The sequence below is a fragment of the Gobius niger genome, assembly GCF_951799975.1.
Source record: "Gobius niger genome assembly, chromosome: 5".
Lineage (NCBI taxonomy): Eukaryota > Metazoa > Chordata > Actinopteri > Gobiiformes > Gobiidae > Gobius > Gobius niger.
This window is the reverse complement of record NC_136856.1, coordinates 39,265,414-39,281,317: the sequence shown is the minus strand read 5'-3', so window position 1 is coordinate 39,281,317 and position 15,904 is coordinate 39,265,414. Positions and strand designations below refer to the sequence as shown.

The 15,904-nt window shown below is 42.4% G+C and overlaps 2 protein-coding genes across 2 annotated transcripts in view; one reads left to right on the top strand and one right to left on the bottom strand.

Moving 5' to 3' along the window:
• Positions 1-15,904, bottom strand: part of LOC306962771 (uncharacterized protein) — a 1,040,752-nt gene that overhangs the window by 938,968 nt on the left and 85,880 nt on the right. The gene's annotated exons all lie outside the window — the stretch shown is intronic.
• pigg (phosphatidylinositol glycan anchor biosynthesis class G (EMM blood group)) overlaps positions 1-15,904 on the top strand; it is a 135,006-nt gene that overhangs the window by 46,518 nt on the left and 72,584 nt on the right. The window contains exon 6 of the mRNA XM_079555983.1: positions 8,885-9,097. Coding sequence (XP_079412109.1) covers positions 8,885-9,097 — 213 coding nt within the window. The remainder of the gene's footprint in view (positions 1-8,884; positions 9,098-15,904) is intronic.

Here is a 15,904-nt window from a genome sequence, read left to right as displayed (position 1 = left end):
CGGATCGGTTTGAACATGGGTTTGACATGAATGAAGAAGACAGCTTGGTAGGAATGTGAAAAGTTTTTTTGTGCCGATTGTAGCCTGTTCAAGAAAATAATCTTTTTGAGCGACAAAGCGTAAATTAAAGGATCTGTATCACGCTATTTTAGCCATTCCAAAGTTAAGTATAGGCATTTATATGAATGATTGTACCTCTACCGCTATTGAGCACTCATTTTTGTGATAAATATAAGTGTTTTCTGGAGGTATTTTTCAAACCCGGAAGACACAACGCTTCGATTCAGTTAACTCCGCCCCCTCTCTCCGCACATACAACTTTACCGTAATATAAATAAACAGCAATAAGTGAAGATACTTCACAATGCAGTTATAAGGAGTTGACATCTGCAACACAGCTTCATAAATGGCTAACACACAAGCTAATATGCTAACACACATGCTAATATGCTAATATACGTTTGGATTGACTCACCACTCTGGTTTACATTATGGGACTCGCGTTGGTTATAAAAGTTAATCCACTTTGATTCTGGTGAAGGTTCACCAAACATCCATCAGTGACAGTCACAGAAAAACAATATTTTGCTGAATCCCAGAGAAAAAAACAACTTCTGGCGAGTGGCCTCTTCTTTAGGAAGGTTGAATCATAGACTGTATATATAGTCCTGTCCTCGTAGCCAAATGCGCTTCTTTTTCTCCGTGACATTATTGTTAGGTAAGAGTAAAGCACAGGTGTGTCCAGAGGAGGTTATAACGAGCTCCATCTTCAGCTGCAGCGCAAACATGACGTCTGTTCAGACGCTCAGGGGTGTGTTTGTTTTGGCCACAGCTGACCTGGAAGTACCTCGGGCACATCTTTTTTTTAATTTCTTTCTTTCTTACAACAGAAATAATGAAAAGGGTGGTTTACAAATTAAAATCAGGCCGCAAGCATAGGATTAAGACATTACATTACAGACGTCGAGCACTTCCGTTCCGCTGTGACGTCCCAACTGAACAGGTCAGTCGTTCACCAGCAGAGGGCGGAGCAGCTGCTCAGAGAGCAGGATTCAGGAGGATTACTGAGAGCTGCGTGAATGAAGCCACAAACCACTCTGGGGGTGTTTTTGATAAGGAAATAGCATAACAACATGGCTAAAAGCTCCAAAAACTCGATTTTGCATGATATAGGACCTTTAAGATGTTTGCAGTACATTTTGTTATATTTTTGATGTTTTCAAAAATATCGCTTTATCAGTGTTATCGAGAAAGCCCCCACTAAAAATGAGATAGTAAACCCTAAATACCTGCAGGATCCGAAACGTTCCGCAGGGTGGCTTTAATTTGAATTTTTCATTTGCCCTCTTATTTGTCTTTGGCTTTTAATGTGAGTGACTTCTCTGCAGCGGCGTCGGGATTGTGAGTCCGCCCACGTCGCTGTGAGTCCGACTCCTGGCTCCGGCCCAAAGGAAGTCTCTCAAACGGACCCCAAAGTCTCCCTCCCGCGTCCCCCTTGTGTCCCGCCCGTGTCCCACCCGTGTCCCCCTAATTCAGCAGGAATGCATGTCGCTGCAGTAAATCCGTCTGTCTGTGAATAAAGCTGATTTATTTCACTCACGGTTTAATCTGAGAGAGAGCTCAGAGAGTCTGGGTCTGAGCCAGGAGCTGTCCGCGGTGCTGAAGTGTCCCCAACGTCTGCCCCAACATTTCTACTACTACAACTACTACTACTGCTGCTACTACGGCTGCAGGTGATTAGGGAAATTTGTCCAAAAAATGAATAAATTTTTTTTTTCTCATACTGATCTATCTCGATTTTCAAGAGAGATTTGAGATTTGATCTTTTCATAAATAAAACAAATGTAGCTGATTCATGAACTAGACAGATCTTTTATACAAACCTCTGGTCAAAAACAAACATGGTTTCCTCCAGTTTCATCTAACACAAAAATCTCCCTTTGTGTCCAAACTCGGGACAACAAGCTAGGTTCTGTTTCTGCCCAAAAAAATGTCTGCAAACCTGACGATTATAAAGACCCATGACGATGATTGGGATTGACCAAAGAAGAAATCATGATTTCGATTACATTTCGATTAGTTGCCCAGCCCTAAGATGACTGACCTAAATATGAAGCAGAAATTTTTTTTTTTGTCGTTTTATGTTTGAATGTAAAAACAAGACATTTTATGAATAAAACTGTCCAAAATGCCATTATCACCTTCGGTTCTTAAACCTCTTGATGTCGTCTATCATTCTGCTCTTTGTTTTCTCACTGGAGGCAAATACAGAACTCATCTCTGTTTACTATATGACAAAGTCGGCTGGTCCTTGTGAATAAGGAGAGAGCTGCACTGCATTTTGAACTAAACTACAGCTTAAAGGAACATACTGGCATATGTTCTTACCTGTTTGGTCTGTGTGCATGTCCGCAACGTATTGCTTACAACAACCATAAGGAAATAAGGAAATGACCATATTTGCAGAACAGAGCGTTGTCGGGGGGATTCCATGCATCATGTCGACACCAAACATGTCAGTATATGTGGATAGATAGTGTTTCGACTTGCTTTAATCAGAGAACACCAGCACAGACACTCACTTCAAACACAGGTCTCTTCAGGACCTCGGACAGCTCCGTGTTTGGTGTCCCCGTTCCCTTTGAATCAGACATCAGGAGCTGTCCGAGGTGCTGAAGCTGGCTCTAGTGGATGTGTCTCGAACTGTTTCCCGTCCGTATCGAGTGTGTGATTGACAAGAGATGGAGTTTGGGTGAAAAGGCCGAATAAAATCAAATAAAATCACCTTTCTAAACTCTATCCATTATTAATATACAGTTGTCAAAAGTCTAGGCAATTTTGGTCATCATTATGCATAAAACGCCTTATTTGTTATATGAAAACTTAAACTGACTGCATATTTTCCCTCATACTTATGCCAGTAATCCACAGCAAAAGTGATCTCCACATTTATTGTTTTCCCTGTTCACCTGCAGCGTCGACTTGTTTGTCTAAACTTTGTTCCTGCTCGCTCTGACTCTCCGTCTGAATGTTTTGTGACCTGCGTTTGTCCAGACCATGGGGGAAACCACACACCACTCGAGCTCCGTTTGTAGCTGCGTTTGAGCTAAAGTGCAGACTCCGATGGCGTGACGGGACCGGTGTGATCTCTGAGAGCGCCTCACACAGAGGAAGGACCGCGGAGATTCACCTTTTTAAAGTTTAGGAGCTTCAAACTGTGTACGACACAGAGCGAGGAGTATTCAACTGCACACATGTTTTTCCTCATCGTTGGTCAGGACGGGCTGAGGTCAAAGGCCATGAGATCACTGGAGAAAGGAATAAGGGTGTTTGGATCGGCGCTCACACATGCACAAACAACGTGTGGTTATAAATCTATTTACAGCCCTTTTCTGGGAGCCGAGTCTTTGGGATCCGCTCATTTCAAAGAGCCGTTCAAAAGACTGGTTCGATAAAAGGCACTTTATTATGAAAATCATCTCAAACTACAATGGGACTGATATTTATGCTTTGAAAAATCAAATCTATAAAAAAGGCTGCAACTGTCAAGTGATTTTGAGTGCATTTAGCTTTGACTTTAGTGTGAAAGTTCTCACTTGTGTGGCCTGCTCTGTTGTGGGGCTGATTCTTCTGTTCGTTCGGGGGAGTTCTGGGTAAAACTAAATAATAATAATAAATAATAATGCATTGGTTTTATATAGCGCTTTTCTGGACACTCAAAGACGCTTTACATTGCGCTATTCGTTCACTCCATACTCTGTGGTGGTAAGCTACTATTGTAGCCACAGCTGCCCTGGGGTAGACTGACGGAAGCGAGGCAACCAGTCTGCGCCATCGGCCCCTCCGACCACCACTCACTCACTCACTCTCACTACATTCACTAGGCTTCTTGGTGTTACCAAACGGTCTCACATCCAAGTCCTGCCAGGCCCTTCCCTGCTTAGCTTCCAAGGTCTGACAGGATTGGGCAGAGCAAAGGTGGTATGACCACAAAGGCGGTGTGACCACTAAGGCGGTGTGACCACTGACTGAAGAAACGATCCAGCTTATTCACAGTTGAGATCCGGTTCAAACTGTTCACCCTCAATCATTGATTCTTTCTTTGTTTTCTTCTGGTGCATATTTTGCACAGAGCAGCTCCTCGTTCAGCTCCACTACCAGAGCGAAATACGAGTCTGTGGCTGCGCCCAGAAGTTTTAAACAAGCTTAATAACTTAACTAATACAATACAACTAAAGGCCCAGATCCTGCTGACGGACTGTCTTAAAGGAGCAGCGTTTGATAAAAACTCTAGAATTAGCTAGTAATTAGCTAACGTCAGCTTAGCACGCCATAGGAATTAATGATACAGGTAAATGAAAGTCTATTCATTTACAGGTATGTTTGAATTGGATATTAAACCATTTTTCTATTAAGATTCTCAACAAAATGAAATGAAATCAAAGCCAGTTGTATTGTCACACGCTTCCTGTTTGTCCTGGACTCGTGAATATATTTGGAGTATTTTAAACATTGTTTGGTACAGTAATGGTCATAGTTGTAATGGTTTGTATTGTCACCTCAGGAAGCCTTTGTGACAGGTGTTTGGCTGCCACATGACATTTTTCTCCTCTGTCTCCTCACTGCTATCGCCATGGCAACAAAGAGCGCACGGTTACGCACGCTCACAGAGGATGAGAAAGAGAATGATTGGTCGTTGTTAGCGCCATGCTAAGGAGCCCTACCCGGCTACATTTGATCGGAGTTCAGTTTCGCAAAGATGATCAACTCCAGCGACATAGAAGCTTCATCTTCATGTTTTAAGGTCTCTACAGTCGTGTTCAGGCCGCTGTGTAGGGCAGGGCAGAGAAAAAATATACAATTCTCCTGACCTCAATATCATGGAACCGCTGTCGGGAGATCACAAACGCGCTGTTCATGCAAGACAGCCCAGGAATTTACAGGAACTGGAGGCATCAGAAAAAATAAAGAACCTTCTCCACAAGCACCACAAACAACTCCAAGCTGTTAAAGGAATAGGCCACCGTTTTTCCATACTGAGATATGTTCTTATCTTAGCTTTGATGAGTTCTTTAGGACCTGTCTGATCTTCCCCCGTGCCTTCAGTCACGTAAACACAGCGCAGACGGCGTTAGCATTTAGCCTCTCCCTCTCTCCACTATAGCTCCAAAACAGGTCAAGATAGAAGCTACCAAGCTCTTCCACGTTTTCCACATTTAAATATGGTTACGTGAAGTGTTCACTAATAATTAAACAATGTGGATTTTCTAAGCGGATAAAAGGGGAAACTATATTGTAAGGCGTAATAATACCAGGAGTAGTTTGAAATCCGCGCAGTAATCTTCACTTTAGGCTAAATGCTAACGCCGTCTGCGCTGTGTTGTGTTTACGTGACTGAAGGCACGGGTGAAGACCAGACAGGTCCTAAAGAACTTGTCAAAGCTAAGGTAAGAACATATCTCAGTATGTAAAAACGGTGGCCTATTCCTTTAATACACTGTATTAAGAACTAGGGTATGTAAACTTTTGATCAGGGTGATTTTGGTCTTTTTTCTGTTTTATGATTTGAAAATAGCAAACTCAGCTGTTTAGCTTCACACTAACTATAAATCTTTTCTGTTTTCTTTCATATTCTTTGAAAAATATTTAAGAAATAAAAAATTCTGCCTGGGTATGTAAACTTTTGAGCACTACTGAACATATAGTATTTTTGCTGTATCAAACTTTTGTTGGTTTAAAGCAGTACTTAGTAACTTGTTAATAAATAAATCCTTAATAAATCGTAGTCCCTCTGGGGGTAATACAAGTGTTAATGGGAAGATTGGGGCGTCTCCCCTGGTGCCTCTGTCCAGAAAACCACCCTTGCAACTTTCCCTGCTCAGGGTCGGAGGCGCCAATACACACTAATGCAATCACAAAGAAGAAGCTAACAGGCTAACGGGCAAAGCTAACTGCGGGCTAGCGCCACTTAAACAGGATTTTGTACTTTGTTTTTCTGTCAGCGTAGTATTTACTCTCACGGACATTTAATGAGTGAAAAAAACGTAACATGCTACAACACCTGCAGTGGCACTTTTGGCCTCTAGGGGCATGAGTTACTTAGTTCTGCTTCAAGTGAGTACTTTTAGCTATAGCTTGACTTGTGGCACAGGTTCCTCCCCGCTGAACTCTGACAGGAGCAGGAGAAGGAGGGCCTGCTCTGTGCGCAGCCCGGAGGAAACTCAACTCAACATCTAGCATCAATACCACTTTTAGTGTCGATTTAGTATCGAGGAATTGATTTTTTTGACAACCCTATTCTGGCGCCAAGTCAATGAGTGTTTTAGCATTTGTAAATGATAAGAGATAAAATATGTGCAGATTTTTCATATTTGTGACGTTGATAAATCTCATGGACATTAGAATAGCATGAAAAGCATTATACTTGACTTTGTGGACTTGCTGCTCCTGAATAAATCCTGGTGTTGTTACTTTAATAACAAAAGTATGTTACACATTTAGTCATTTGGAACCTATAAATATAATACTATGAGCAACATCCATAAAATAAACCTGTGTACGTTTAATTCCCTTTACAAAGATGTGAAGTTACTCGTCACACTGAGGTTTATCGAGACACTGATTTTCTTCAACATTTCTCCCATAAATGTTTAAACACAGGTCGCTGTTGTGTCAGTCGGGGCAGTGTGAGGGCGAGGGTTAGATTCCTGCCCACTGAGCGGCCGACGCCAAAACAAAACTGGAACAAGAAGTCGAAGTTCAGACGCGCTTCCAGCGACTCCAGCTTCACTCCTGCTGCAGCCTCCGGTCGTTTATTTTAAACCTTTACTTTTCACGGATTTTCAATAGCATTAACAAGGAAGAGGAAAAAGAGGAAAAGCATATGGTCGCCATTAATAATCTACAACATCATTTCAAAATGGCTGTTTGGAAGATATGCACATTTATAAATATATTGAGTAAATATTGAGTTAATCTCCAATGTTAGGAAGGTGGGGGAACATTTGAGGAAAAACCAGAGGAAACCTACGCAGACACGAGCAGAACATGCAAACTCCACAGAAAGGCCCATCCAGGTAGGATCCAAACCCGGAAACTTCTAGTTGTGAAGCATGGGCTGCGTCACCGTGGAAATATAGGAAATAATGGGGGTAAATTCAGGAACATAGGTTCATTGTCGTTATTATAGAAAGTCCTCAAGATCGTTGACATTTTAGTCAAGTTACAGTGAAGAATGGTTTATCTGACGTGTGCTGAACCTCCACAACAGTGTCTTCTTTGCTCTGATGATAACGTCAGGAGTCTTTGTTTGGACGTGGCTCAGCTCTGCTCCAGGCGCAGACCTCTCTGAGCAGCTAAAGAGTAAATATTTGATGTCGTTGTTTGATACTTTGAGCACGTCACTATGCGTTTGTGACCGGAGCTGGAGCCCATTGTGTGGAACGTGGAGCTGGTATAGAGTCCACACATGCAGTTCAATCTCAGGCTGTAACGTTTACAGTGATCAGGAACAGGCAGTGCCGTGAAGAACGGCTGCAAGATTTTCACTTGTGGCCAAAAAAGTTGTCGCTCCAGAGCTTGTATGGCTCTTCCTGAAGCAGATGCTTCGAAGCACTTTGTCAGAGCCTGTTTGAGTAACAGCTGCTCACGTGACTGTCTTGTCTGCTTCATTCTTAGAATAGAACCTTTCAACGGATGAGAAAGAATCCAAATCTACACAACATGGTGTTCATTGCAATATTTTCAACATTTCTCCATAGATTTTGTGACAAAGTGGGTTTGTCCCATTATGTGTTTTGGTAATTTTGCTTCGTTTGTTTCATTTGCAATATCCATTACCTAACAATAACCATCAGATTCATTTTATTAAGTTAATAATGACTTCACATCGTCCATTTAAAACTTTGTTTGTTCATTTACTCAGTATACACATTTACCTGTACCACCTGGTGGGAACAAAGGAAGGGGCGTGGTCTTTGGCGGCCATTTTAGAATCTCTAGTTTAACCTTTGCTTTGAGTTTCCTTTTGCGTATGATTTTGGTTTGTATTTTGTCTTTGTTAATTTGATTTAACACATATCATGTGGAGGAAAAACCTACTTGTTTTATGTAAAATGTAAGAACTTACCAGCTGAAATTATTTGGAATTTACCCATTTTGCAGGTGTACTCACCTGTGGAAGGTCCTTTCCCATTAGGGGGGGAGGTATAAAACCTGACTGTTGTAGTCACTAGGGGGGCATTTTGCATGTGACATGTGTTTGTCAGTGAAGTTCTTTTGTTGGAAACAATAAATGTCTTGTAAGAACTATATCTGTGTTAAGTCTGCCTGCCGATTTCGACCCCTCGTGGCCAGCCTCCTCACAGATTTATTGAATTGTAATTTTTTTTTTTAATTCCTTCAGACTCCAAACTTTCAACATTTGGAAAGCTTTTCACAGGGATATTTCAATGTACAATTCCTGCCTGAAAAACTGAGTTTTGGCTTTACTTTATTGGTGTGTGATAAGTATGTTTACAGTCTACCAGAAAACAGATTAAAAGAGTGAAGAATAGGGATTTCCATTATACAAGGTGCCACGCCCCCTTGTATGACGTGTTGGCTGTATCTATGCTCGCTATCTATGCTCGCGTTGTAACATGTCACAAATGCTTATTTTATGGCTTCTTTTTAAAGCAATTTAAGAAAAAGAGTAGAATAACTTGAGTTATTTGCCCCATATTTTGTCATTTATATCACCAAATATACCGTATGATGATATTTCTCGTTTACATCATGCTATAAATTTCACTGTTAGCTAATATGTCACAGAGTAAAAGCATACATTTAAAGCAGCGTGTCCGCATGAGAAGTCTTTTCAGTCCTTTCGTCTCTGTCTCTGCAGGAGGTCTGGAGCAGCCTTTAACGGTGGAGCAGGTGGACCTGGCCCCGACCCTGGCCCTCGGGTTGGGACTCCCCGTGTCCCAGAACTCCGTAGGCCGAGTGTTGCCCCAGATCCTGGAAGAGCTGCCCCTGAGAGACCAGCTCCGACTGCTGCACCTGAACGGACACCAGCTGAGCCTCCTGCTCCGCGACAGCCTCCCGCACTACCAGCAAGGTGAGTGCGTGTTTTAAACTAGAAATGTAATTTACACTTCATCTGAAAAGTACTTTGAGAGGAAAGACTTTATTTGTACAGAGCCTGAGAAGGACTATTCCACACGGCTGTGCTGTTCATTTAAGGAGCTCCGGGGTTTTTCCGATACCACACGAGGCCGAGGCTTTAGACAAAGATTGTTGTAGCGTCTCCTTCATTGCATATTTTGAATATATTCCTTCACTGGCTCTTTGAATCACTGACACAAATCTCAGACGCCTGGGTGATTAGTTGTCAGGTAAGTCCAGTTAAGGGAAAAAGTACTGAAAAAGGACGTTCCACATTATTAAGCAGATCATCATATTCAAGCAATAAGGGAAAGAAAAAGGATCTCTCTGCTGATGAAAGCATGAAATAGTTGAATGCCTTGGTCTAGGTATGAAAACCTTCGATATTTCATGAAAGACAGGTATTTGAAGCTGCTGGTGCCTCTGGAGTCTCCCGAACATCAAGGTGTAGGACCCTCCAGAGGCCGCAGTTGTGCATAAACCTTCTATCCGGGCCTCCCCTAAACGGCTGCAGTGGCTCAGAAATACATGAAGTCTCATTTTCAAACAGTCTTGTTCACTGATGAGGTTGTGTAAGCCTGGATGGTCAGATGGATGGAGTAGAGAATGGCCACGATGTCCCAACAAGGCTGTGACGTTAGTAAGGAGGGGGCGGAGTCATGTTTTGGGCCAGAATCATGGGGAGAGAGCTGGTCGGTCCCTTTAGGCTCTCTGAAGGTCTATTCTGTTTTTTAGGAGTCGGCAGATTTCAGTCTCAGATTAACGACTTTTACTTTAGATTTAGTCTCATTTTAGTTACAAAAATAGGACTTTGACTAAAACTATGATGAAATATTTTACTGGGCCAATGTTACTCATATTTACTTCTGTCTTTAAACTTGTTTCCTGACTCCAAACAAAGTTAAAAGTGACTCTAACTTTTCAAACACGTCTCTGGCTCCCACATAAATGCGTTTCCTCTTGTGTCTCCGCCGTGAGTCCTTCCTGTGACGGCCGAAGCCTCTTTGCCGTCCTCCGTTAGCGCCGCAGATGCTAATACTTGCTAATAGCCAGGGTCGCGTGTCTCAGAGCGGCGCCCCCTGCTGTCAGAGCGTCAGTCTGCGGCCTTCACACATTTCCATTTCTGTGTTTACTCACAAACGTCCTGTTCAGCCGTGCGTGCAAAGGCTTTGTAATGTTTGTGTGGGCTCCCAGTCGTCCAGGATTGTCCCATTGTTGCAGAGATTCAATTACGGTCGATTCATTTCCTTTTTCAGAAGCTTCATCCGGACTAGACATGGTGATTAGAATGGTTTAGTTTGGCCACTACTAGAGTAAAAGTACAGATAATACAGGGCAAATATTACACCATTAAAGGTTAAAGTAGCTCAGTCAACTGTGTAAATGTGAATAGAGAAAAGAATGAAATGTGTCACTTTGAAACTCGAGCTGTAGTTTACTGTGAGCTTTCTATCATTTTATGTTTTCTTATAAAAATGGCCAAAGCTGTGATGTTCCTGCACCCTCTTAATGCTTTTAGTTTTAGTCACATTTTAGTCATTTCTAGTCGACGAAAACTCACGGTTTTAGCCAGTTTCATTTTTAAAAGTTATAAAGTATTACTGTTTAAACAAAGGTACCGTAAATTCTCTGGCCTGTATTCCATTAGCGGCCGGGTCTCTAACAGTGGCCGGGTTTGCGGCTGGCGGAGGCAAATTTAAGCCGGTCTCTAAAACAGGCCGGGGCTTTTATTAGAAACTATAGTGGTAGAAATATTCCCCATGTTAGGAATTTGTCTCATACTCGTGTAAAAGATAACTCACGTGCAGGAAGTAAACAAACGGGAACCCGGGCCGAGGGGGACGCTGCGGAGGAGCTGATCCAAGTGTAACTTTGACACAGATTTAGCCACTTTTCAAACCTCCACAGACTATATTTGGAAACAGGGCAAACAACAAATGTTGTGTGACCCTCCAGGGTTTTAATAAAGTCTCCATCGCGTCTTCAAAGCACGTCCAGCTGCTCCGTGTGCAGGTCAGTCCCACGCCTCAAAATAACTCCTCCCATCAGCGCGAGCGTCTCGTCTTCTCTCGGGTCAGTCTCATGATCGATCACAAACACAAACGCTCCGTCTAAACTCAACTTTTACACGAGATAACAACAAATAATCAAGTCCGCGGTAAAAACGAAACAGAAACCTGCAGTGACACTGATGTCAAAGCTCCGCTAACAGCAACGAAACACTTCCTGTTGTCCCGACAAAATAAAAGGCGTCAATGTTCCAGCCGCTGGGAGAGGGTTTGAAATGTTGATTAATAAATGAACCTAATATTTTAGGTGCAAATGGACACAAATCTCGTTTTTCTTCATTTTCCTGGTCGTCCGTTTTGCTCAAATAGAAATAAAGGCCTCTCTCTAATTGTGGCCTGGTTCCAATAAAGGCCTGGTCCTAGATGCCCTTGAGTAAATGAAGGCCCTGGCCTATATTAGAGCATTTGCGGTATTTGGTGAATGAATTGGGATGAAGGTGGAAGGTTGTACTGAGCTTTTACCTGTCACATTCCTGTGTCCTCGTCCTCTAATCCTCCTTCATAAACATGTTTTCTTACGGTGTTTAAAACTGTCTTGAGTAAAGATAAATTCTCAGTTTGATCGCTGTCAGTCGCTCAGACCATGGGGCGCAGTGTGAGTCATGTGACCTGAGTCATGTTTCTGTTTCATGTTAATTGACGAAAAGAGCACTGGGCCAAAATTGTGGACATTTAAATGATGTGCAGAGCCAGGTTTAAATGTGTGGTTTTATTTTCGAATTATTTTAAAAGATTTGCTCAGAGAGTTAATGGATAAAAATGAGTTATTAGTGAAAACATTTGTCCTTTTTTATGGGTTCAAATCTCAATCAATCTGTAAGGAATTAGATTAGATTACAGATGTTGTTGAAGAGTGGAACGGCCCTAAAGTTTAGTCTCCACAAGTTCCCTGTGTATATTTCTCCTGTCTTTAGCCGCTGCCGTCTCGCACAAAGGCAATGACATGAACAAAGTCTTTATAGAACTGTAGTGGAGTAAAAGTAAGAAATGCTGCTGGAGTACAGATCCTCAAAACCTGGACTTAACTACAGCATCAGTAAAGTTCCTCCCCTGAATCCGAGCTCCACAGAGACCTCCGTGTTCTCGTGTCGGAGGAAACTTTTTATTTTCCGCTGCGTTTCTCGAAGTGCAGCATTCCGGATTTCCCCCGAGAGAAATTACCCGTAAATCTGATTAAAGTTTAATGTTAACGTTCCCGCGGCGTTAATCTGCTGCGTTAGAGAAATGCAACACTGGCTTTAAACGGGAGCTTTTCTTCTTCTGTCCCAAACACAAACGCCGACTGCAGAGTGAAGGATGAGGAGGCGGGCGGAGTGTGTGGACATTTTAAAGTAAAGTTTGCTCAGAGAAAATTCCCCGAGAGGAGCAGCATTTCCATATTTCTGAATTAAACTTACGGTCTATGCAAATGACTAAAGCACACAGTCCCTGCTGCAACAATGGCGCGCTTTTACTCCCACACTTTGGGCTGCAGGATTTTGACAAAACAAAAGCAAATTGCGATTTTTCTGACAGATATAAGATATTACAATATTGCAATTCGATTTGTGAATTGACTATTTCATGTATAGGCTATGTTTCATTTTTCTTGCACTTACTCGTACAGTTATTAGATTTCAGCTTCATCCGCAACAACATACAAATCTGTGGGAAGCAAAGAGGCATTTTTCTAGTAAACGTGGCACTCCCTCACTCTTTCTGCCTATTTATTAAAGCGTTCTCTGAATCACAAGCTGCCAAACGCTGCTTGTAGAATGAAAATCCGCCTCATATTTATGTCAAACCACGCCAATACGATGATGAGCGAAGGTGATCAGCTTCTTTTGACCACACCAACCAATGAAAATTCTGTGACCCAATCCAACCTGCAGGTTACGAGACACTTGTCGCTTTACTAGTGGGACAATAGTTTGTAGTTCGCGCTGGAGAGGAGTTTGTGACAATGGTGTTGATTGGGGATGGGCCAAGATCTCGTGCCACAAGACTTTTAAAGGAACAGGCCACTGTTTTTCCATACAGAGAGATGTTCTTACCTGAGCTTAGAGTTGATATGTACCTGTCTGGTCTTTGTGTGTGCGCTCAGTCTCGCAAAACGACCAAAGATGTTGTGCGCAGTAATATCCTCACACCTGTGTTGCTCACTAGACCACGAGTCAAAACGCGTAGGTGACGCTACAATAAAAAATCTTTTTTGCTTCTCCTGAGTGCTCTCCTCTGTCTCCTCAATAAATCACCCATCAATGTTTACAGAAAATTGCACTTTTACATTTATTTTCATATTGTTAAACAGTTCAGTAAAAGGAAATATTTTATCTTTATTGTCACAAATTCTGTTCTTGTTCTCGTGAACCCAGTCTCGGCTCACCAAGCCGAGACTGCACAGTTGGTAGAGGAAGAAGAAGAAGATCTTTATTTATATAGCGCCTTTCACAGACATGGTCACAAAGCGCTTTACATGAGACAATTGTACATTCACTCCATACTCGGTGGTGGGAAGCTACATTTGTAGCTTCAGTTTCCCCTGGGGGAGACTGTCAGAAGCGCTTTCGCGACTGCACACGTCTGCGCCAACAGACCCTCTGACCACCACCATACATTCACACACACATCATTCATCCTATTGTGCATGTTTTTAGTGGTAGGGGAAACCGGAGTGCCCGGAGGAAACCTACGCAGACACGGGGAGAACATGCAAACTCCACACAGAAAGGCCCGTCCAGGTGGGAATCGAACCCGGACCTTCTAGCTGTGAAGCGAGAGCACTAACCGCTGCGCTACCGTGCCGCTAGAGGGTCTTCTCATGATACCAAGGTCGAGGTTCTGAATCCCAGTTCCTGCGGGCAAAACACTTCACCCACCTCGCCTTCCGTGTCTGAGCACATTGGTGTGTGAATGAGAGTGTGGACGGGTGACTGATTCCTTGATGTATAAAGTGCTTTGGGTAAAAGCGCTAGTAAATATACAGTGAGAAGAAAAAGTAGGTACACTGTTTGGAATTTCTCACATTTCAGCCTAAATTGGTCCCAAAATGTGGTCTGATCTTCTTCATAATCATAAGAATGAATAAACAGTGTCTGCTTAAACTTATACCACCCAAACATTTACATTTGATCATATTATTAATGGCCATAACATGTAAACATTAACAGAAGAGCGTGGAATATGTAAGTACACCCCCCCTGAATCTCACTGAACTAGGAATGGTCCAGGATTCATCATCTACAGAAAAGCAAAAGAAGGGTCAGCCAGCTATTTAATACCCCCTGTATATTCACTGAGGAACCAGGATGAATTTTGGACCATTCCTCTTTACAAAACTGCTGTAGTTCAGTGAGATTCAGGCGGTGTACTTACTTATTCCACGCTCTTCTGTGAATGTTTACATGTTATGGCCAATAAAAATATGATCAAATGTTAATGTTTGGGTGGTATTAGTTTAAAGTGGTTTTAGTTTACTCATTCTTATGATTTTGATAAAGATCAGACCACATTTAGTGACCAATTTAGGCAGAGGTGTGAGAAATTCCAAACGTTGTACTTACTTTTTCTTCCCACTGTAAATTGAGACAATTTACCATTTGCCATTAGTTTATAGCAACTGCAGCACAGACAAACATGATTCTCCAGCAGCCTGTTCTGGTTGGTCGCAGCCAAAAAGAACGAGGCTTGATGACTCTAATAGATGGTCATGTCTTTCACTCAAACAGCGGAGGCGCAAGGCAGGGAAAAACAAATCGTGCAGCTCTAGTCTGGAGAGAAGCTGTGACTCTCTGGTTGGTCGGCAAAGGCTGATCCACCGAATGAAAAATCCACCTTTGCTGTAATTACGCAGAAGCTTTGCCTGAAAGTTTGTCGTTTCTTCAAGTGTTTCTAAAGGTCAGGCGTTCGTTATCGTCGTGTGGAAACAAACTTTATATGAAGCAGATTTTAGGTAATTTTTCTAAATGTCACTTTGACATTTCCATGTTCGGAATCATCTGGAGTGTGAGGTTCGGGGTCGTGCAGATGTCGATTTTCTAACTATGTTTTACAGCGACACTAGGGTCTTCTCTAAAGGTTCACATCTGGCCAACATGGCTTATTCAACACGCTTATTCAATCACAAACACTGTCAAGTTTGGTATCCACGTGTAGCACGAAAGGCTGTGACCGAGATGACTCTGTAATCCATGTATGGTCATTTCCTTTGTGGGAGACAGCAGCGGCTAAAGACAGGAGAAATATACACAGGGACTTGAGGGTGTATCAGGAGTGACGCTGCTCGCAGACAACATTGATACAAATAAATCTGATGCACAAATCCGTTTGACTTTGGCAGCAGCAGTGAACGTGGGCGTCCTGCCCAGACTGATATCCCTCTGTATAAAAAAAAATACAGAGGGGTATCATTCTTGTCTGGCCAGGCTACATCCAAGTCGCACTCTGCATATTTTAGTTACTAACCTTTAGGACTGTTTTCTCCAATTTAGGTTTTCATTCTACTTTTGCAACATCATCATCATAAAGCGAGATAAACAGCCGCCTTTACGTGTGTGCTGACTTATACTGAAGAGACTTGTATCATACATGGTTTCGTTGTCCCTTAGTGCAGCTGCAGGATCTTGTAATGATGAATCTTCTCTGTGGCTTAGATCTGTTAAAGCCTTTCTTGGGTGGGCTGCTGCTTTAGGCCTTTCATTTACATCATTGTT